The sequence below is a fragment of the Calonectris borealis genome, chromosome 12, assembly GCF_964195595.1.
Source record: "Calonectris borealis chromosome 12, bCalBor7.hap1.2, whole genome shotgun sequence".
In the NCBI taxonomy this organism is placed as follows: Eukaryota; Metazoa; Chordata; class Aves; order Procellariiformes; family Procellariidae; genus Calonectris; species Calonectris borealis.
Genome location: NC_134323.1, coordinates 23292894 through 23316217, shown reverse-complemented (window position 1 = coordinate 23316217; position 23324 = coordinate 23292894). Strand labels below are relative to the sequence as shown.

Below are 23324 nucleotides of genomic sequence, written 5' to 3'. Positions count from 1 at the left end.
TTGTCTAAGGCTTTGATTTGCTTATCCAAAGATTTACCTCCTGGATGACAAAACAAGACGGCAATTTTATTAACATGACATAACCATGTTACCTGGCAGCATTTGCACTGAGTTTTTCAATCTGTTGAAAAAGGAACTTCCGAGTCAGCCTGCTGAATAGAAGCATCAGAAAGTCTTTTTGGAGACTGATAGCACTCCGGTTTCCAATTAAGAAGCCAGGAAGATGCTCAGATCCTATTTAGGCTTCACACCATGGATTATAACTCATCGTTAGCCAATTAGTTCAGTACAATAAGAGAAAGTTATCGTTTCTGGACACTATCTAACAGCAGTAAACCTGTATTGCCACAGTGTAGGAAGCAAAGGTGCACAGTGGCATATGGTGTAACCATACCAGGCGTTACAGTGTCACAGGCTTTCCAGCCTCAGAGAGACTCAGCCTGTTGCCAAGACAAGACACTGGAATCAGTTCTCGGGATATCTCTGTAAACATAAGAGCAGCCCCGGTGAAAGTCAACTTGAAGAGGGATCATCAGAAGTAAACAGAGAAGTCTGCCGAGTGAAAGCAAGTCTCCTAGAGAACATCAATTATTCTGTCATGAGTGGCAATTCAGACACAAGCATGTCTCTGGGATGCCACGGATGTAGCGGGGGTGAAACAAGGCCCTTGGATCAAGTTTTCTAGTCTACCACTAGTTTACTGAGCAGTATCTTCCACTGCCAGTGTTTGCTACACATCTTACACTTTCCACCCGTCCACCAGGTACAAGGGAAAGGAGCATCCTCAAAAAACAAAAAGTCCAATATCTGGGATTAGACCACCCAAGGGACTATGCCAAATTTCATTTTTACGTAGTATTGTTAAGAAAAATCGTGTTAAAATACAAAGTAGATTTGTCCCATGACTACACTGTTGATTGTTGAGAAGGTATTTTCAGGTCATGCCCAGCCATTGCTCAAAAAACAATCCACAGCTGCATCGGGATTTGTCCTGGAGGTCACCATAAGGACGTTACATAAAGATGCTCCAGGTTTCTGTCACCAGTGCTACCAGGCACATCACGCTTTTCCCTAGAAACAGTTCAGAATTATTGAAAACTTGGGATGGCACTACATAAACTGAATTTAATAAAAAAAGGAAAGGTATAATGAACAATGCATTCAGCACATTAGTCCTTTTCCTGTTCCGTTTGATAAATCCTCTATTTTCCATTTCCTTGAAGGTGCTTCAGAATGTTTAGTCTGTGCTAACGAAACAGAGATATGCAGTATGTCTAGATCTTGCTCTATTTCAGACTTTGCTAGAAAACCTGAGTTCAGGAATTAAAGATAAAATACCTATTGCTTATTCGCTGTCAAGTAAACATGCTTGACTAAAGGGCTGAGTATCCTATTATCAGTCGTTCTCAAGGGAACATTTGCTTGTGCTAAAGATGCGTCAAGTTAAGCTGTGTCTCTGAGCAGTGTGATAATATCTTGTACCCACCTGTGTTGGATGGAGTGAAGCCTGGTAAGGATGGGCTGTTGAGGCCTGGGAGCAAGACTGGAGGGATGCCCTGTAGTGCTGGGTATGCAGCAGGAAGGTTAAGAGCTTGCAGAGGGGTGTTATCAAACATGCCCTGCTGTTGAGCTGCCAGACCAAGAACCTCATTGGCTTTTTTGATCCGGTCCAGCTCCTGCTGAGCCATCAACTGACGTACAGTAGCTGGGTCAAAATACTCCTTTTCCTTATCCAACTGGCTTCCAATGGTTTCTTTAACTTTGGAGATATGCTGTTGAGAGAAGATATGGTCACGTACAGACAGTCGAGCGCTGTACTTGATGCCACACAAAGTGCACTCTGTTTTGGGTCCCTCGTAACTTGTTTGGTTTATACCAAAATGCTTGGCCATGCTGAGTTTGGACTTCTTCTCCTTTGCCCTAGCATTCTGGAACCAGACCTGAACAACTCTCTTTGGCAGTCCAATGTCATTGCCCAGGACCTCACACTCCAGCATAGTAGGTGTCCTGTAGTCATTAAAGCATGACTTAAGAACTTTTAGCTGGAGATTAGTCATCTGAGTGCGAAAGCGTTTCTGTCCGGGCCGATCCCCGCTCTCTCCAGACTTGCTGGCTGAACCACTTGCACCAGGGCTGGGTGAGCAGGGGTCTGCAAGGCTGGATGTTTCACTGTAGTCCACAGTACCTTCATTATCGTACTCTTTGCTGTAAAAGCTGGGAGCTGGGCTGACCAGGCCAGAAGACAGCCGATCTTCATATTCAGACATTGCTATCATGGCAGCTTTTGTCAGACCTTCACTGGGTCCTGATGCTGATTTGGTTTCGGTTGCAATCCCTGTTGCACTATCGTTGTCTGCATTCCCTTCATCTCCTGTTGTAGTGTCTGTAATTGCAGTGTTGACAGAAGAGCAGTCATCGTTGTCCAGCTTTGTTTGGTCAAAGCTCAGATTGACCGAGGACATGGAGGGACTCTCAAAGTCTTCTATCCCTTCCACCTTAATGGAGGATGGACTCAGCAAAGTTCGAGGTGACAGTTCCATGGTCTTGTTCACTGGGGAGAGAGGAACACTCTGTCCATCACTGCTAGTTGGTGGCATGTGGGAAAAGCTTGCTCCATCAAAGATGTCTCCCTTCATCTGGAGTCCCCCATCACAATCTAAGAGCATAGCAGACAACGTCAAGTTGTATCCAGCTCTCTTGGCCTCATGCCAGTGACGGGATCGGATATGAGCTTCGAGAGCTGTCTTTGCTTTAAAAAGAGCTCGGCAGAAGGGACACCGTCTATGGGCTTGGGCAGGCCCTACAGCTCTGAACTGCCCCTTTCTTTCTCGTGCACGGGTGTTCTGAAACCAAACTTGCACCACGCGTTTCTTTAAGCCCACTTCATGTGCAATGTGATCCAACATTTTCCGAGTTGGGTTGGAGTCGAGCAAGTATTTCTGATAAAGAATTTCCAGCTGCTCTGGGGTAATGGTCGTCCTTAGACGTTTATCCCTTTGCGGTTCTTCTCCTCCAGTCCCACTATCATTCTCTCCAGGGCTTGCACTGGCCTTTTCCTCCAACTTTCTCTTCAGTGTGTTCATTGTGGATGTTGGAGTTGACGGTGAAGTGGCTGAGCTTGCTGGAATCTGTGGTAATGTTCCAGATAGCAGTTGGCTCGCAAGTAGTGGATTACTGGGATCAAAAAGCATGAACGGCATATCCAGCGTTCTGTCCAGGAATGGGGGGTGGATAAACTGGTTCTGTGCACTCAGAAAATGAAGCTGCTGATGCTCCTGCCAATGCTCAAAGGAAGGAAATGCCAGCTTACACTGGTCACACTGGTATGGGATTAGCTGAGGAGGTAGGTTTGCCAGCTGTTGAGGGGTGGATGTGTGAATGGGTTTGAGGGAGAGATGTGAGAGCTGAGATGGACTTGGGCTTGACTGTGACAAGGAGCACTGAGGGGGCTGAGGAGGGGGAGGTGGCTGTTGCAATGAAGAGGGGGAGGATAACTGTGAAATCTTTTGGTGTGCTGAACTTGTCTTTTGTTCCCCTTGGTCCTGTTGCTGCTGAGACTCTTGCTTTGGTTGCACTTGTTTCTCTTGAGTTTGGTTTTGCTGTGTACTTGGAGGTTCAGACTGCTTTGGTTTCTCATCTGTAGCTTCTACTTTAGAACTATAGGTGGAGGAATCATCTGCCTCTGCTGTGAGCTGCAGAAAAGCTGAGGAGGTTGCATTGGCTGAAGACGTAGGTGTGCTGTAAGCTTGCGAGGGCATTGGTGTGCTGCAGGAGGAACTGGTTGGAGTCAAGAGCTCTATTGCATCCATAGAGTCTTCATTCTGGCTATCATCCTGTCCATCCTCATCCTCATCTTTGTAACAAAGCTTTTTCTGGTGTTTAATGAGATCAAAAATGCGCTGAAAGACTAGACTGCACTTTTTGCACTGGTAGTTCAAGTTGCTTGTTCTAATATACCTGTCATTTGTAAGCTCCCGTCGTTCCCCGTCTTTGCCTTCTCCCTGATTCTCATAGTTTTTCCTAGCTTTCTGACGGGCATTCTGGAACCACACCACTATAACACGCGTTGGGAGGTTCAGCAAGTTAGAAAGCTGCTCAAATTCATCATCCTTTGGATAAGCATTGGCATCAAAGAAGTCCTGCAAGACTCTGAGTTGGTAGTCAGTAAAGCGTGTCCGAGAGGACCGCTTGCTTCCCCAGTACTCCTGCTTTTGAGGTTCTGGAGAAGGAGGCCGTGAGTCTATCTTCAGTTCTTCCAGGCTGGTAATGGGAGGATTACTGAAGTTGTATGGGGAATCCTTGTTGCGCTGGCGTTCTTTGAAAAGAGTGTTTCTGAACCAGTGCTTGATCACTTTCTGGGGCAATCCAGATTTGTCCGCCATCTCTTTGATCTGTTCCTCACTTGGGGAATTGTTAATATCAAAATACTGCCGAAGGACTCTGAGTTGGTCATCGGTGATCCGCGTCCGTGGCCTCTTGTTCTGCTGCTGCTGGAGAAGGCTAGGGTTGAGCTGATGCTGGTACAACTGGGCCAAGTCGGCAGGCAGAGGGTCTACGGGACCAAGCTGGGGCGGCAGCTGAGCAGGTAACGTTTGTAGTGGCATGGTTTGCATCATAAGTGGTGAAAAGATGGGCAGCTCCATTGGCATGGAGAGCTGGGTGAGTGGCACAGACGGCTGGGCTGGTGCGATTGTAGGAGAGGTAATCGGAGGGGCAGAAGTAGGAATGGTAGGAGTAGAAGCCGGCTGAGGAGGTGCTGGAGGGAGTGGAGGTGGGGGCGGTGGAGGTGGTGGCGGTGGCTCTGGGGTCTGAGGCCGTAGTGGGTACAGTTTGTCATAGTGTTCTCTGTATTGTTTGGCAAATCTCTCTAACTGCTTAAAGGGAAAGTAATGTTGGTGAACATGCTCTTGGTGGCTCTTCAGGATAAGGATGTTTGAAAAGAACTTGCCGCATGTATCGCACTCAAGCTTTTCCAAGTTCTCACCTTGCTCTGTCTTCCCATTTTTCTTCTGCACCTTCTGCTTGTTCTCGTTATACTGAATGACAAGCTCAAAGCCAAAGTTTTCCAGCAAGGCCTTTGTGGCATTCCCTCTTGCATCAGAGGCAATACGTGGAGGCAGTAAGGAAGGTTCTGAACTACTGCCTGGTACAAAGTCCTTCTTCTCTTTGGGCTTTAAGTTATCAGGCAGAGACTCCTTAGATGCTACATTATTGTCTCCCCTCTCTGCACTTTCCCTTTCCCGTGGGGTTTCTTTTTCTTTCTCCTTCACTACAGATTTATTCTTCTTCTCAGGGTGCTGGCTCTGCTGTATAAGGACGGAGTGAGGTTGTGACACGGACAGCTGACCTTGCTGCTGCTGTAAGAGCTGTGGGTGGCTCTGTTGAGGGAGCTGAACTTGAGCCTTCAAGTCCTCCAGCAAACTTGGACCCGTACCAGTCAATGTCAGCGCACCACTGGTGACAGGCAAACTAACTTCTGGATTGAGCTGGAACTCGGCACTGGGGATGTAGAAAGGAAACAAAAGATGCTGCTGTTGCTGAAGCTGCAGAAGGGTCTCGGTGGTCATCGGAAAGTGCGGCAAAAGTGCTGGGTTGAACAGCTGAGACTGCAGGAGAGCAGCTTGCTGCTGCAGTTCTTGCTGCAGATGGGCCTGGACTTGGGCCTGTGCCTGTGCCAAGGTTTGAGCTTGCTGCTGCTGCTGCTGCTGCTGCTGCTGCTGCTGCTGCTGCTGCTGCTGCCTGGACGCAATCATGTCTGCCAGCTTCTTTCGGTTTACCTCTTTGGGCTCCGAAGGGGAGGAAATAGTGCTTACAGGGTTACCTAAAGGAGGAATTCCCACACTGTCGCCGGATACCTGGTTGAGCAGGCTGGGAATGGGAGTTGTGCCCGAATTACTTGTGTTGGTGGTTGTAAAAGTATTACTGTTGCTAGTGCTCACTGGACTTGGCGTGGATGAACCCAAAGAGAGACTGCTGCTGCTGCTGTTGCCAGCTCCGTTACTACTGCTGCTGCCCCCAGCCGCCTCCAGCTTGGCAGCACGAGCCTTGGTTTGGTGCAGGACAGACCTCATGTGGATCTCCAGGGTTGAGCTCTGACTGTAGGCCACGTTGCAGGTGTTACACTTAAAAGGTTTGTTGTCTGGGCTGCTGGTAGGTTCGGGCTGCCCAGTAGCAGACTCTTGGAGGGCTCTTTTCAGTTTATGCAGATGAGAAACTGAATTGTAATGGACCAGGAGAATGTTCTTTTGCGTGAAAGACTCCTTGCAGACTGTGCACTTGTAAGGGCGAGACGGATCTAGGAATTTCTCCATAGTGAAGTTAGGGCCCTTCCTGAAGGGTAAGGCCCTTTTTGGTTCTGAGCCAGAGTCCTCTTGCACCGACCCCGAATCGCTACCTGTCGGGCTCTGCTTATCTTCCAAGTCACTCTCCTCCTCCTTATCTTCCTCGACTATTATAGTGTGGTCTTCTGCAAGTGAAGGATCGCCCATAGCAAGGAGGTCCCCGTTGACCAAGAGACCACCATACAGCTGCTGAATGTCGGCCTCGCTCAGCTCCAGATGGCTGCTTTCCAGGTGCTTCTTCAGGGCCTGGAAGGTTCGGAAGCTGCGCTGGCAGAGGCAGCACATCGTGGCCGCCCGGATGACATGGTACTGGGAATGGAGCTGCAGCTTCTCAATGGTTTTGAATGCCAGGCTGCACTGGTTACAACGGTACTTGTAGACGTGGCGATCGGACACCGGCAGTTGAGGCCGCTTTGCGTGAACTTCATTGAAGTGTGTCTGCAGGGCTGCCGAGCTCTTGAACACCTGATTGCAGCCCTTCTTCCAGCAGAGGAAGCCGGAGTCCTCCCTGGCAGAGCTCTGATCAGCCGGAACGGGCTTGGGATCTCCGCTGTGCTCTGCGCTTTCCGATGGCAAAAGACTCTTTCCCGAGTCCTCAGAGATCTCTGCGAAAACAAAATCAGAGCAAACCTGGAAATTACCCCAGCACAAAAGGGCTGATCAACACCCACTTTTTGTCCCTAATATGGCCGTGTTTTTTTCTCTGCAAGACGACAGGATTTCTAACATTTCTCCTCTGTCTTCATTCATTTATTTTAATACCAGCCCATTACCCTCATCATGGCCCATTGCATAACGCTACACAATTTACTTTCTTGCCCACTTTGAATATCTGGAAATTATTCACACACACACGTTCCCTTAGTGCATTTATCACCTTTAATTCTTCCTTTTAAGTGAAGGCCATTCAGCCACCTGTCTGTCTTTGCTGTTTTTCTTTGATGTCCTGCCTCTTTTCCAATAAGAAGGTTCATCAAACTGAACGTAGTATTTGAGTCTTGGTCCTAACAAAGCTAGAAACAACTGGAATGAAATTCAGGTCCTGCTGGCAGCAGCTCAAAGGGTGCTGTTTGAGGAAGGATGGGAGAAGAAGGAGCAAACATTCAGTGCACTGCCACTTTTCCAGGGTCTAAGAGCACAGTCCTGCCAGAAAAGACAGCGTTATATGGGCAGAGGCCAAAAAAGGGATCCCATTGCCCAGGGTAGCATTAGCCACCCTGGCTGTGCCAGTGCTGCCCCACCAGCATCACTGTCTTGGGGCTGTCTGCCTGAAAGGTAACAATGGCTGTCTTCATTCCCAGATTCCCTACAGACCTTCCAAGAGGGCACAGAAGGAAGACCGGCACCGCTTCCCTGCCAGGTTTGAGATCAGACACCTCTGCCCACGCAGAATGATGTTCTTGGGATGCTCTCACATCACACTACAAAGCCAGGACTAAATAGCCACTGATTTACAGCCATGCCTTCCTAACACAGCATGGCAATGAAAAAGGTGGAGGACATCTGGACTGGATAAGGACGGCAGCAGCTCAAAGCTCCCCAAACTGTGTGCCCAGCGTATGTACTTGATCTACAATGGCAGCAGAGCAAGTAGAGGTGGTAGCACAGTCTGAGGGCAGCAGCTGCAACCTTCGGTGTTTCTCTACCAATCCCCTCAGCCCTGTACCACCTCTGCTTTTCACCGCTCACATCTGGTCTTCTCCTTTGCAAGGATTCAACACCATTTCCATGTGAATCGCCATGGCGGTGAGCTGTGCTCCTCAGCTCTGAGTCGCCCTGCTCTGCCCTGCCATGGGAACACCTGAGGCACCAGCCTGTTTCTGACACAGATGAAGGGAGATGGCCCTCCTGGGCACCGTCCGACTGTGGTTCTCAGGAGACAGCTGGGCACAAGGAGCTCACCCGGGCAGAGATGTCCCCAGACACAGTCCCTGACCAGGTGATGGGAGCTGGGGGAGTGGTGGGACTCCTGGACCTCATTGACCCACACTCACCAGGCTGCTTCCCCAGCTCCTCTGCGGCGGAGTTCCCGTCTTTCTCTGGAGCGGTTGCTGGGAGAAACATGCTGCTGGGCATCATCACCTCAGGTGTTGTCACCTGGAGACAGGGAGGGAAGGATGTGGGGAGAAGAAAAACACAGGAAAATATTTTAAACACCTTCGGTGGCAAAATTAGACACCAGTATTGTAAAGTCAGAGGCATCACTTTTCATAGCTCGCTGGAGACTCATGTTTATTAGACAAAGCTCACATCAGTCAAAAGTGTTTCTACAGTTACATTCTGGACATAATTAGCTGTGCACACTTGAAGAATAATCTTATTATTAATATTTTCCCTTTATGTAGAATTCAGACTTTGATCACTGACAATGTTTTGTCATGGGCTGTGAAACTTCTTGTGCAACCAATTAGGTAGATAAGTTGAAAGGCCCACCTTAAGCTGCTGAAAACATAATAAGGCCCCTAATTAAATCATACCTCGTAAAGTACACTGTAATCTTGAACTAGGGAGCATTCCAGCACTGTTTTCAAAGCGTATTGATGCAGGAAAAGGAGGGGCATGAGAAAGAAAAGTACAAATAAGGAGAGAGGTGACAAAGGAAAGGATGAATAAGGAAAGACTAAAAAGACAGCAAATCGTCTGTGAAATGAAAAGCTTTTGGTAACCCTTTCCTTGCTCTGACTGATGTGTTCCCTTCGCCTCTCTTCAAGTGTTTGTCTAGACCTTGCACGATCATAACCAGTGCAGTGCTTGAACACCAACATTTTTAAAGAGCTGGAGATTTTGCATGCTTCAACTAGAGATGCTCTTTGAAAGAGTCACATGCATACGCTCATCTTTTTCTGGAAAACTGTGTTTCTTTGCATGTATCCAATCACACATAGAACATACAAACTACCTCGCTAGCAGTTTGCACGTGGTTGGCATCAGACGCAGGACAATGAATACCCTTCTGAATGTCCAAAGTCAATATCTCACACCATCTGAAAAGCTGCCCCACAGCCCTTCTCCCCCCAGCAGCAACTGGAAAGACAGACCTCATCACCATCATCCATGCCATATTCCAGCGCACGGCAGCCAGTACTGGTTAGATGCTTGTGGCAAGTGAAGATGCCTCTACAGCTCCGAGCAGCTGCACGCTTCATTCCGCTGATGCTCAGGGAACATTTCCCTTTCACCAGGGCTGTAGTACTTGAAGGAACAGAAACCACCACTGACTTGCAATGCTTGTGGTGCTTCTGCTCCCAGCCTCTGACTGCTGGGAAAGTGAGGCATAAGTAAGCACTCCTAGACAGGTATGTTTCCTAGCAAATCAAGTCTCGCCATCCTTCTGTCAGATACTAAGAGGGCAGTTGAACCTTGGATTTCAGACGAGAGTGAGTGAGGCTGTTATCTGCATCCAGTGTACCTTGCTTTCTGCAAAGTCAAGGACCGCAAGGCTCTGACTGAACTGCTTGAGATATTAGCAAATCCGTGGCGAAGCTGAAGGTAAACCCATGTGCAGGACACAAAATCTTCCTTATCTACACACATGTCAAATCCAAGCAAACACAAACTAGACATTGGCTTCACTAAGTGCACGGAAGCATAAACAGTCCATGAAAAACCTCAGAAACAAATGTTCGCATCGGAGTGGCTGCAGACGTACGAACCACACTAAGGAGGAATGCTGAGCTCTCTCCCTTTACTGGGATGGCCGGTGCACGGAGGTGAGCGCTGGGTCCCACAGACGTCTGCAGGAAAGGCAGCTGACACTGATAAATCACCAGAAGGGAAGCTGAGCACACCAAATTCATTCCACCTTTTACTCTAAGCGGGAGCATCTGACGGTGGTGGGTGGTGGGTTGCGAGACATGAAAGGTCACTGGTTAATTCCCGGTAGCCGGGCTCGGAGGAGGGGGACGAGCAGGGACGCAAAGGAGGGAAGACAAGAAGGAGCTGTCCCTCTTAGCTTTATCAGCAGGGAGAGCGCTTTCCTAGGATCTTTAGGAATTATGAAAAATAAATCATGAGAAATTAAAAAAAACCCCAACAGAGTAGAAAAAGAATAAAATTATCTAACACCTCAGCTGCACATCATTATAGAAAACTGTGGGCTTTTTATACGCATTACAGTAAGGCAGCCATCCCCACTACCACACTCAGTACGACGGATCAGTAATTGTTTTCATACACTTTAATTAGAAAAACTCAGATGGCTATGAATAATAATGGAAAAGAGAGACTTTTGCACTTGAAAGGTTGAAGTCAATCAAGTGTGAATGACGGCAAAAAAGAAAAAAAAAAGACACCAATTCATCAGGCCTCTGTTGTCTCGCCGCGTCTTTAATCATAATTCCTGATTGGGATTCAAGAAGGCAGTAAGCAGCGGTTCTTTGTCTGCCTTCACCTTCCGTCAATTAACTCTCCCCGAAATATAATCATCAACCTCACATGCTCCTCTGCATCTTAATCTGGGTCTCCAAACCAGTAAGTCCTGCCCTATATGTGTTTAAGTAATTACCTTTATCTACCTGCATCTCCATAGCCACAGCTCCCACCCCTACTTCTACCTCTCCCTCCGCAATAAAAAAAAAGAAAAAAAAGGGGGGAGAAGACAAAAAAAGGGCTGTGATACATTAAATTGCTACAGGCACAAAATCCCAAAAGGCAAACAGAAAAAAGCTTGGAGAAAAGTGCAGGAAACTAGAAATTCTGGATATGGATGTAGGGCAGCTGCAGGCAGTCCAGACAGCCACACAGGGCTGGCCCTGGGAAGCAAAACCTTGAAAATATGGCACTGGACCCGCTTTAGCCCTCTACCTGTTTAGCATCATTCAGGCTTCTCTGGAAAGTGCCACCTGTTTCCTATGCCATTTTCCAGGGCAGGACGACCCTGTCTCTTCATCCCCACGGACTACCCCCTGAGCAGGTAGCAAAGATAAAAATAGTGAAAACAGACTGCACATCTCAAATCATTTTGCATTTACACTGATCTCCAGACTGCCCATTTTGAGCTATCTGTCCTTCTAGGCTGCAAACCCGTCCGAGGATATGGCATTTCCTTGTACGTGCAGAAAATGCCTTGCATGTTGCGGCTGCTTTTAATATGAACAAATAGTGGGAATACCAAGGGGGTAGGAAGGTTTAGTAGGCCATGGCCACCCGACAGATAAACAAGGTGCGGTGCTCTACGACACAGCATTTTGTACTTCAGACGTATTTAAATGGCATTAACTGTTCTGGTGATAGAGAGGAACGTATTTATTTTGAGCACAGCCTGCGTTAGCGCATGTGGTCGTTAAATGGCCTCTACCTCCCTCTTACCTGAGCAGGCAATACCTGGCATGTAATCCTGGCATCCATCCTCAGCTCTGCTCAGTACCTCTGTCTCCCTGTTTAAATGTCTCTTCAACACCAGCTGTTGCACAATGGCAACAAGTCACTCAATTTGAACCGTTATTAAAAAAAACACCCTACAGATGTAACCCCGACAAATGTGATTTGTCTTCTCCCTTTCCTTCTTCTGTACATACTCGCTTTGTTCTGTCTAACATTAAACTGTATCCCCTTCACGGCTGCAGCCGTGATCTTCTGGCCCACAAGCCACCATCCAGCTTGGAAACACCACTGTCTGTCAGACCAGATCCACCTCTGTGCACAGCCCCGAGGGCGCCCGCCCCCCTGCTGCTCCTATGTCTGAGGTCTCCTCTAGGTTGTCGCACAGAAGGCAAATGGTCCCCTCGACCACATCGCTCTTGACCTTCCTGTCCAAACGAACGCAGGAGGTGGGGAGGGATCGGCAGCTCACTCCTACCCGCTCTTTCCGACAGCCCAGCATTCGGATACCCACACGTGGATCAGGTTCTGTTTATCAGTACTTCAATGACTACAGTCAGTGTCTCCAAGAAAACCCCTAGTGCTGGGGCAGGCACTCAGGGCCTTTGCTCCGACCACCCCGTCCCCATCCCTGACTCCGTCCCTGTCCTGCTCGGTGGGGCAAGGAACTTGCTTGGGTAAAGAGCGAAGGAGTGGGAAGTTTGGGCCAGAGACTGTGGCAGCCCCTTCTGCGCCCCACTTTGAAACATCTCCTCTGTGGTCTCTACTAGAGATGGGCACGCCGGCTGGAGAACTTCCCTCTAGAGCAGATTGCAGAGAAGCCAATCACCTGCCTTAGAAGATGGAAAGTTGTTGGGACAAGCCTCTCTGCTTCCAAGGACCCTCTCTTTCAGATGAAATTCAGATCTCCTTAAGCAGATAAAATTTCTTTATTATGACGAGAGCCACTGACACGCATGGGCACCGCAATTCGATGGTCATTTCTATAGACAACGTGGTCCAGCTACAAAAAGCCCAAGGGCTGACACGCCATGTCTCCTGCCTCCCTGCCCCATGAGTATCCTCAGCAGATCGCACATGCCCTGACACCTACAGACCTGTCACCAGTCTGGAGAACAACCTGCGGGTCCACTCCTCACCGGTGACAACCTACACAGCAGTGACAAGCGTGGCTCCTTCCACTACCGCATCTACCAGGTTTTTAAGACGATGAACTGCAGAGCTGCTTATCAGCATGGGCCGGAGGCTCAGAGCTGCAACACCCCTCCTGCGCTGGCCCCAGCAACGTGACACAAGCATATTCTTGGCACGTCCAAAAAATTAATCTTGGATAGCGTGAATAGTCAGCTCCCCTTGCACACTGGATCTGACTGCTCTGACTTTCCTCCGGACCGAGTGACCAAACGTGTGGACAGTCTATGCAGTTCCTCCGTAAATGCCCCCAAATGCTGAAATCATGCAGCTTTGAAAAGCAAATCTCTAGAAGGGCTCTGAGGAGATACATTACTACCCCTACGTCCATGCAACCAGGGGAAATACACATGCAATGCAAGGTTCCCGAACCAGACAAAGGAGGTAATTTCCATTACAAAGAGAGAGAGAGGGTGCTGGAGTGAAAAGCTTCATTAGACTCAGAGAGGCAAAGCGATGGCAGTATACCAAGGTCACTTCTAATTTAGACCATCTAATTGGCAAACATGGCTCCAAATGGCTATCATCTCACAGGGCTCAGAATTAATGAAGCCCGATTATTTTCATTACCTTCATCCGAGATGGAGAATGAGACACAGAGTGAGAGGGAAAGGGGGGAGTGAGAGGGGGCGAGAAGGAGGGAGAGAGAAAAATTGAATGACAGCAGAAGGGAGAGAGCAATACGAAAAGACAATAGGAAAGAGGGAAAAAATGTAAAGATAGCAAGAGGGAGAAGTGAGGATGGCAGGGACGGGCAAGAATTACTCCTTCAGCAAGGGAGAAAAGAAAAAGATGGAAAGACGGCTGAAACACTGGGAAGACGCCCTAAACCGAGGACGAGAAAACTGACAACAGAAATGACGGGAGAGGAATGTGCAGAAGGATAAAGCTGGCCGTGGGAGGAGGGAGAGCTCCCCGCTCCTGGAGGCTCTCGGGAAGCCATCCCTTCTCCCGGCTTGAGCCCATCAGTCTTGTCAATCGACTGTGCAGGCGAACTGCACTTCACCCTCATTAAGGGGCTCTCTGCTGAAGCGGTGCAGGCCCAAGATTAGCAAAGAGGCTGTTATGGAAAGATGGCGATTAGACCCTGCTTAGAGAGGCTGAAATGCCACGTAAAATGAACTTGGCCACATTCGTTCACCAGCCCCGCGGAAGGGAAGCCGCAGGAGACGGGGGGGGATGGCGGGAGCCCCTGCCCCTGCCCCACGGGGGCTTCCCCGGCCCCCACGCTGCGTGGGGATGCGGCGCACACTCCTCTCCGCTCAGCCTGTGCCTGCAGCCCTGCCAGCCCCCGTCCCAGTGCCTGGGCCGGCGGGGAGGACCCGGGTGTCCCGTGGGACAGCCAGCCGGGCTGCTTACTGATACGAAAAGGAGGGGGCACGAAACAGCCAGCTCCGAGATGCTGAGCACAAGCAAGCAGCCGTTACTATGGCAACAGACATATTAGACACTGCAGGTTCCTGAAAGGCGTCTGATAACGTATTATTAACTGGAGCCTCCTCCAAACACCGAGCGCAAAGACGCTGTCGAAAGGGACCTGGCTCCCATTTACTGGACTGCAATTCCCTCGCGGTGGCACCGAGACCCGATTCACACATCAGACTGAGATGGGAATTTTAGCTAGAATGAGCAAAATTAGGAACCTTTGACGCTGCCACATTCTGCACAAGCCATACCATTTCTCAAAATACCTGTCATTTAATGCAAAAAAGAACCACCTTTTGACTGACGTGCTACTTGACTTCAAGCAGGAGAGACAATCTTCCTCCCTGGACATTTCTTGGGGTACCAAAGGAAACAGCTGCCCAGGGCCAGCGGCAATGGCAAGGTGGAAAAACCAGGAAGAAGCAAGAGTATGAGCTTCACGGCTAAGCCAGTCTCCACGGTTCTCAGCAGACGTCCTGTGCTCTGCAGTAGAAGGATGAGGCCCTGCTCCCGCACAGCAGCTGCGCTCACCTAAGGGGACCGTCCTCCACAGTACTGCGCACATCCTCTGTGGGTTGTCCCTCAGCTCCTTAACAAGTGGCTTCTGCCAGTCTCCCTGCATCCTGGAGGACACAGACCTGCTCAGGCCGAGAGGATGGACCAGCCCAGCTCCACCTGTTCCAGACCGCGTGTTCTGCCAGCCGCCCAGCTCAGGAACGAACCATCCCACATCAGCATAACAGATGCCCTTAGCAAACTGGTTATGCTTGCTGGCGTAAGAAAGGGGCACAGCTTCTGCTCACTGCTCTTCTAAGGTCAAAACGTCTTCCATCAATTTAGTTAGAAGCTAACAAGATTCGGTCAAGTCCTCAGAAGGTATTTACACACTTAAGCACACCAATCAAAATGGATGCAGGTCACAGAGACCGAGGTCTCTGTAACGGGACAGCTCCCTGACCCAGGTGCACGAGTGGTCGGCAGCACAGAGCTACACCCTGCTAGAGCGGGCACGGCCAGCTTCGCAGGCTTCGTGAACTGCTGGTGCTCTTTTCCCTACCTCTCTATATTTTGTTATTCAGAGATTGCTGGGACCTTCAGCCTGGCGGGATTGTTAATGGGTTTTACAATGCGGCGCCTACTTGGGGCAGTTGTGGTTCCTGTGGTCGTTCGGGAGCGCTGGTCCCACAGCGGCCACCGCCAGCCTTTGCAGCCTGCTGGGGCGCAGGACGCACCTACGGCTCCCGCGGAGCCCGACGGGGCCAAGAGAGAGGGCAGAAAAATGAGAGGAGAGGTAGCTGGTAAAGCAAAGGGGGAAGATAAAAGCATAAAGGCATTTGAGAAGGAGCCACGAGAGGACTGAAGGGTCATAGAAGATGAGAGAACGGTAAGAGGAAAGCTGGGCAACGCTGCATGTGCTTGCTCAGATGATGTCACAGGAGGAGAGCTGATAAAGAACATGAGTATTACGACAAACACGGTATTATTCACCTCCGTTGTCAGGAATCAGCAAAGAAGGGAAAAAACAAGCAGAAATGGGGTACAAGAAAAAAAATCACACAGAGAAAGAACCGACAGGAATCAAAATAAACACTTATTTTATATACTTGGCAACAAGTTCTTAAATGCAGACACAACCTTGCCTTGAAGATTATACCAAAGAAATAACAGTGTAGAAATCTGATAATACATCCCATTTGTGAATTTAGAAGGGTTTTTGAAAACGTGCCTTATTAATTCTACCTGTATCTTAAACTGACACTAGCAAATGGAAAGGCGCACTCATGTGAAACCTTTGAAAAGGGAATTCATGAAAGAAACATGCTGGGACTCAAAATGTTATTTACTGAAGCAAGTGCCTAAGCGCTGGAGAGTGGGGTAAGCCTTTATGAGCATTTTTGCACCACGACATTAGGTACAAGACCCGCAGAAGAGGTCCAGCAGCTGCACACATGACGACGTGTAAGCCAGCGGCAGAGAGAGACTCTGGGTCAGCGGCTCTGGGGTAAAGCAAGCCAGAGCACAAACCCAGGTCTCACAAAGGAGAACTTGAACACTGCGCTGCTAATTTACTACTTCTCACCAAGCACTAGCTCTAGAGTTAGACGAATTTTGATTCCTCGGAGATGGTGTTGGAGCAGGATTCCCATGACAGGTGCTAAAACAAGGATGCAGGGCAGAACAAGAGCCTGGTGCAAACGCGTGTGTGCTGAACCACAGCCTGCCGTCTGAAGTTTCTGCTCCCCATCACAATATTGCAATGGCCACCACACAGGCACAATGTCGTTTGACAAACAGCTTGAGAAGCGAAGTTGTTACAAGTTTTGAGCTCTACGTGAAGACACTTGACTTTATCTGGCGAACTTTCACTCCACACTTCAGTGGCTAACTTCCTACTTCAAAGAATTTTAACTGCCTATGCTTAAATTTTAAAACCAAGCATTTCAAAACATCTTAAAAACAGCACTTGAAACAGTAGCTCTAGTATTCAACAGTCCCATAAGGTTCCACCTCCCTTGGGTCAACAGCACCATATCCCTTGCTTGTTCAGGTTACCCTGAAAAAAGGGAATTGTTGCACAACAAAAGCATTGTAATTTTGGATGGAGTGACTCCTCACAGAAGTAACAGATCCAACTTATCTCATACAACCACAACAATGATCCTCATTAAGTGAACGAAGCACAGAACGTGGGCAGTACAATAGAACTGTCTCCTCTCCACGAGATGAGACCGCCAAGGGAAGTTACTCTATTGGTTCTTAAAATCCTATTTTAAGCAGAAACCTGATATCTAATTTCCTGTAATGTTACCTTAATCACCCTGGCTGTCCTTCTTGGGAAGTGCTCATCAACACATGAGCACGTTCTCTCTGCAACAGGACAGCACACACATCAGCTACAGCATCTCCCAGAAGCTTCTGTGCAAAATGCGATCCCATGCAATGACCTCAGTAGTTAAAGGAAATCGTATTTATTCTAATCTCTTCACAGGGAAATTACTCAACACTGCAACATTGCCAGTTTCCACAGTGCTCAAGCACGGACAAGATAGTCTCTGCAGACAAAACATGCAGGGATGAGAAAACCCTAAATGACAGAGCCCTGACAGATGAAGGAGCTGCCCACTACAGCAAAGTTAGCCCGCGCAGGTCAGGCCATCCCTTCACTCTTCATCTTTGCTAGGAAGGCAGCAGATGTGCTTGACTACGCAGCCACTTACCGTCATGATGAGTTTCTCGACACAGTCAGGTGACACACTGTGCAGATGGGTGAGGTGCAGCTGCAAATGGATCTTGTTGTTCAGCATGTCCTGGCAGAGTGGGCAGCGGAGCATGGGCTGCACTGAGTGCTGGGTCATGGCGTGCACCCGCAGTCGGTTCACATCTGTGTTACTGTACTTGCAATATGGACACTGATACATCTGCAGAGCAAGACAAATGAATCATGCAATTGTTACAGCTGCTGCTTTCCTTACAGCTGCTGCTCTCCTCTTTCCTTACAGCTAGACTTTAATAATTCGATGCCTTCTCCTACCACCAGTTATCACCTTTCATCCTCCTTCTCCTATTTTATTCTTTGCTTTTGGCACATATGAAACAAATCACCTGCTTCTAGATGCACAAAAATCTGGGTTCTTCTTCCTTACCTGCTCTGATTTGGTCTCCTCTGAAGTTTTTGACCATTTAAAGGAGAGAGGCGACTCAGAGCTGCTGGGAAACGATATTCGTTTAGAGGATGCTGGAGGCTCTGTCAGCTCCTTCTCTGCCTGGCTGGCTGGCGCTGCAACAAAAAGAGATTTATATCAGGACATCCCTAAAGAGGCTTAGGTTGGACAAAGACAGTACTTCCACTTACTCTGCTGCTATTTCTTGAAAGGCGTTGGAGGAGGATGAGTTTGTGGACTAACTTACATCCTACAAGGCATGCCTGGCCAAAAAGAGTTCATTCTTGATTATCTTCCGTAGTAAGGGAACTGTGTCATTTATAGTTATTTCTGTGGGTTGCTTACAACCTGTTAGGTGCAGGAGAGTCTTGTCCTGACTTTATGTCCGACACACAAGTGCTTGGCCAGACGTGAAGGCCAATGTCTCATCTCCACGAGCAGTTGGACTGACTCGACAAAGCAGAACTCATACTCCTGGCTCACCTAGGACGTTTTGCATATGAACACTCTGGAATACGTTTGCCTTGGAGACGGCTGGAAGCTGTGGCCGTCAACCCAACTGACTTGCACCCTGTGCTGGAAGCAGCGGCACGCTGCCAGGATGGCACCGGCCAGCTCAGCCCATGCGCCTCAGGGAAGAGCATCTGAGGGTACTCCCAGCAAGCGGTCCCACCAAAATCATGACGGCAGACCAGCAGCAGGACCCAGCCTACAGCCTTGTGCTGGGACGGGACCCGGACAATCTTATGGTGTAACAAGATGAGGAAAGATGATTTTATTTCAGCAAAACAGAAGGTGGCAAACGAGCCCAGAAGTCAACAGCAAAACACTGTGCAAGTTGAGGCACTCCGAGAAGCACATCCCTGACCTTTACCCCTCCCCCGAACCCTGGCAGCCTGCAGTACATAAATTTGTGGGACATCTATTATTTAAAAACTGTAAGGACAAGTATATTATACACAGCCCCCGTCTCCTCCTCCCCGAACACACATTCATAACAGTACTTTAATCTGTCTCGAATCGACTTCAAACCCATTTCGCCCTTAATGGGAGTTATTCATTTTCACTTGAAAGGTAATATATGACAGCTGGATATTTAATATGATGGATCGGCTGCCGATTAACAAGGCACTGTAGCATTCTTAGACCGGTCCCCCCATACTCTTCCCCTTGTCTCTTATTCTCTTTGTGAACCCGCTAGTATCCGCTCCTTGTTTCAGAAGATGCTGTCAGAGTAAGATCCAGGTAAACAGCTTCCTTCTCCAAGATCCTTCCATTCACTGACATGAGCGGTATTTCAAAAAGTACCACATCACAGTATGAAATACAATCTCCATTTCTAACTGCATTCCCTGCCAGACCCCACCTCTAAGCGTTCAGCTAAATAGAGGCAAAATAACTTCCAGGAGAGGGAAAACGGGTATTGCAAAGAGATTACAATACGGCCAGAGGGAGGCAGGGATCAGAAGAGCTCTGGGGCTACTAAATTTCTCCTGGTAGACTTGGCCATGCCAAAGTCTGGTTAGAGGTGATTTCCTTCCCCGTAGTGCTGCCCTGCCACACGCCTGGTATTTCAGCCCTGGCTGGTTACACAGCCGCCATGCACGGATGTAAAGTCCAGGCTGTATCTGAAACCAAAACCACAGGACCCCACTGTGCTGCCAACTCCATTAAAACATCCAAACCTAGAGTTTCTTTGTGTAAAACAAGTCTGAGGTGTCAGGGCTGCCCCCTGCGCAGAACAGACGGGCTGCTTCTCAGGTCGATCCGTTGGCTGAACCTGAGATTCCCCCTGGGGTTCAGAGCTGGAAAGTCATTAAAGATGTCTACAGGACCAAAGCTGGTCTCCCTTACTTCCTACTAATAAAATGTGCTTGGAGCATGAGAAGCACGGCACCACCCTGGACCTGCCTGCGCTGCTCCTCTGCTGAGGAAAGCCGTCCCTTGCGGTGGGTTTGGGGAGGCAAAGACCACCACCGAGAGCCAGCACTATGGTGGGGAGAGGACCACCCTGCCTTAAAATGCCCTGCCCGAGCCTTGTGTGATGTGAGTGGCCCCGATAAGGAGGCTAATTGCTGTTGACGTTGTCCACTCCTCGGTGTGACCTCGGACACTGAAGTGCCAGCCCCAATCAGGCAGTCAGGCGGCGGGACTAGCGTCCGGAGACTCCAGGTCTGCCAGCACAGCCACACAGCCATGCGAGCTCTGCTCCAGTCCTGCACCGGGCTGGGACGACAATGCCAGCCTCGACTTCTTAGGCTTCTCTGCCCCAGATGGTGATTGTGTCTCCTACGTGGTCCAGGCAGGGTCTCTCCAGGCTCTATCTGTCAACCGCCGCTTCAAACCTTTGAGTGTCATCTGCTCCACAAAACTACTGACAAGCACTGCCACGAGCTGTGCTGGCACTGCCAGTCTGCAAGAGGGGCAGGGGACGCAAGGGAGGAAAAGGGATGACTGGAGAAGCCTCTGTTCTTGTATATGGGTCACCTTTCCAAATAAAGGATGACAACGCTTTCAGTTTTGGCAACAGAGTAAGAACCATGAAATACCTACAGAATTGCATTAATAAAGCCAGGTGAGCTCTGGACACTTACAAAACCCCTTGGTGTCCCCACCGGCGGTGGGATCTGCACTAGCACAGCGAGGCACGAGGAGCTCAGGGAGCCGTTAGTCCTCACCCTCTGCCACTGACTTCACTGTGCACTGCTTCTAGCAGTTCACCAATGTGATGTTTTCAGATGCAGCGACTAAATTCAGCAACCCAACTGTCAACCACGCTATAGTTGCTGAACATTAGCTGTAACCTCTGGAGTCACGACAGGGTATTTTCTTATTCCTTTCTACTGGGAAGCAGCCTGCTTAGAATTAGGGAAAAGTAAAAGGTAATTAAAATTTACTTTTACTTACCATCTCCAAAGTGCCCAATTTTATTAAATGCACTTGATCCAATCCATAACTTTAATCCTTCAAAACCAGAACTATTAATGATTGTCCAGACCCCAGAATAACTGGTTTGCTGCAGAGTTCTGAAAAACGCACACTGAATATTTGTTCTAAGTATTATTTTTTGAGTTGACAGCTCAAGCGGGTATTTTAACACTGAAACCAAAGTTTATTCTTGATAAACAGCCAAACACATGAAGTGACACATTCAGTCCACATCACAGATCAGAGGAATTAAGAACTCTCTTCTGCCTGGAGAAACGAGGACACGCAGCTCGGTGCCTGCCTGCAGAGCTCTCCAGCAGCTGCACGGGACCTTCGCGTCTGCACAGAACGGACGGGACAAAATGTCCTCGGCCGAAAATGTCAAAAGGGCCTCAGCCCCAAACAGCAGCTCAGCACCAGAGAAGGTGGAGCACAACGCCTGCGCCCTAATCACGTCCAAGACCACGCTTTAGAAGTACAGGCCTTGCAGAAAAGAAAGAGGAATCTGGGTTTAAAGTACAATGTACGACTATGCATCAATTAGTATTTTTATTATTTTGACTCTTTAAATGGATTTAGTACAGATTTGCTGACCTTAGAGAAAAATCTGCATTTCTCAACAAATGTACCCGAAAGCCAAGTGCAACGGGACGGTGCTGCTGCAGGCGTGCTGGCCCGCCAAGGCACTTCTCGGAGACCTACTTGTCTTCTCGCTCTTCCTTGGCAGCTTCTGCTTTTCAGAGGAGGAGGAGAAATCCTCCCAGGCGTTACTTCAGAGGTGAGATGGGACGCTTCCTTGGAAGCGGGGATCCTTTCCTATGCTAGGTCCAGAGGCAAAACTGGCAAGGGCCCCCAAAGCTGCCTGCTCTCCATCCTGGTGGGAAGGGAGTCACCACCCCGCCTCCCAGCCATCAGGTTCTTTTAGCTAAAGTACCACTGACAGCCCCTTCATCTAAACTTCCATCTCCCAACCCAGCAACATAATGGAGAAGCCAATTAAATGATTATTAATTCATGCTGCTTTCCGTAAGCCAGCGGTTCTCATCTCCCTGCATTCCGTAAACCAGCTTGCCACTTGCCCTAGAAATTTACAGTGGGGTTTCTGCTATCTCCATTGATTTAAAAAAGAACACCCTCCCTGCCCCCGGACTACTGAAAAAAATCCCTTCTTACTAAGTTCAGCAGCCGGCCTGGGAAAAGTTTTCAGCGGGACCAGGGAACTGTGTTTTCATTGCCCGATGGAAAATAAAATTCCATATTTGGTGGTGCCTCCCTCCTCAAACCTCCCCTGACGTTTTCTTGGAGCAATTACTCAGCATCACGAGCCCTTGGACCAGACCGACCCGCCTGCCGTGCCTGCGGCTGGAAATGCCCGCGACACCAGCCATCACCCCTGCACAGGTCTCGCGGAGGAGCATCCTTAAAACGGCTGCCGTTTGCCTCCCAAAATCCTGCCACTGGAGCAGACTGTTGTATCTGTTTCCATGCTCCCACAGCCTTCGCCGCGGGTGATGGGCAAGGCCAGGCCCTGTGGTCCAGAACTACCTGCGCAGTTCCATGAACAGCAGCTCAGGAGCCCAGAATAACGGCGCACAAAGTTTCGGTCTCAGCCTCTCTGGCAGACAGTTGCTATCCCGCAGAAACACACAACTTGTATTAATACAGCAAGAGTAACTCAGAAGGTAACTCCACCAAGAGACTGCGGCGATGCAGACGCGGTGAGAGCGCCGCGCAGGCCTCCCCAAAAGGGCACCTGGGCGTACAACACTGTTACAGCGCTGCCCGCTGTTGCCTCGTGTCTTAATAATATATGGTTGGATGTTTCTTTCTGAAACACCGTCTGTTTACATTCCTTATTCCCTGAAGGTACCATTTGTTCTAATAAGATGTTGTAGCCACACTAACAGGCCTCTATATTGCCTGTTGCTCTACAGTATTTTTTCAACTCTGTATTTGATAAATAACGTGATCGCGTGATAGACAGAAGTAAATACACAGAGATTTGCAAGCGCACTTTTGTACCCAGACCTTTATTGCTGCCTTTCAGAAATGTGGCCCTGAAAATGGTCAAATAATTTGTTTTTCTAATGCTGTGTCATACCTTCCAGTCTGCAGTAAGTATGAACAACTGAATTACTATTAAATATTCATATTGCAGTACCCAGAAGCCCAGCCGCCACCAGACTTTTCTGCCACGCTCTGTACAAACACAGAGCACCCAGAAAATGTCGCCAGGCAGCACAAGTGGCACGTGGATGCAGCGCTTTGCTTGCCATCACGAGCACCACAGATCTTCCCCGTGGCCCTGCAGGTCAGCTCATCTGCCGTCGGCTCCTGAGGAGACCCTGGGACCTGCCGGGAGCCGTGCTGCTCCCTGCGCAGTGCTCTATCGCCGTGCTGCGCCGTGAACCAAGAGCGAAGGCGCCAGGGGAGAGAAAATGACCCGCGCAGGGTGGGC

At 49.1% G+C, this 23324-nt stretch overlaps 1 protein-coding gene across 2 annotated transcripts in view; it reads right to left on the bottom strand.

The window, feature by feature from the left end:
* The window catches only part of ZFHX3 (zinc finger homeobox 3), a 174945-nt gene that overhangs the window by 8739 nt on the left and 142882 nt on the right, over positions 1-23324 (bottom strand). For both annotated transcript variants that reach the window (XM_075161724.1, XM_075161725.1), the window contains 4 exons: positions 17921-18054; positions 17495-17695; positions 8336-8438; positions 1487-6946 (listed from right to left, as the gene is read on the bottom strand). In XM_075161724.1, the coding sequence (XP_075017825.1) occupies positions 1487-6946; positions 8336-8438; positions 17495-17695; positions 17921-18054 (5898 nt within the window). The remainder of the gene's footprint in view (positions 1-1486; positions 6947-8335; positions 8439-17494; positions 17696-17920; positions 18055-23324) is intronic.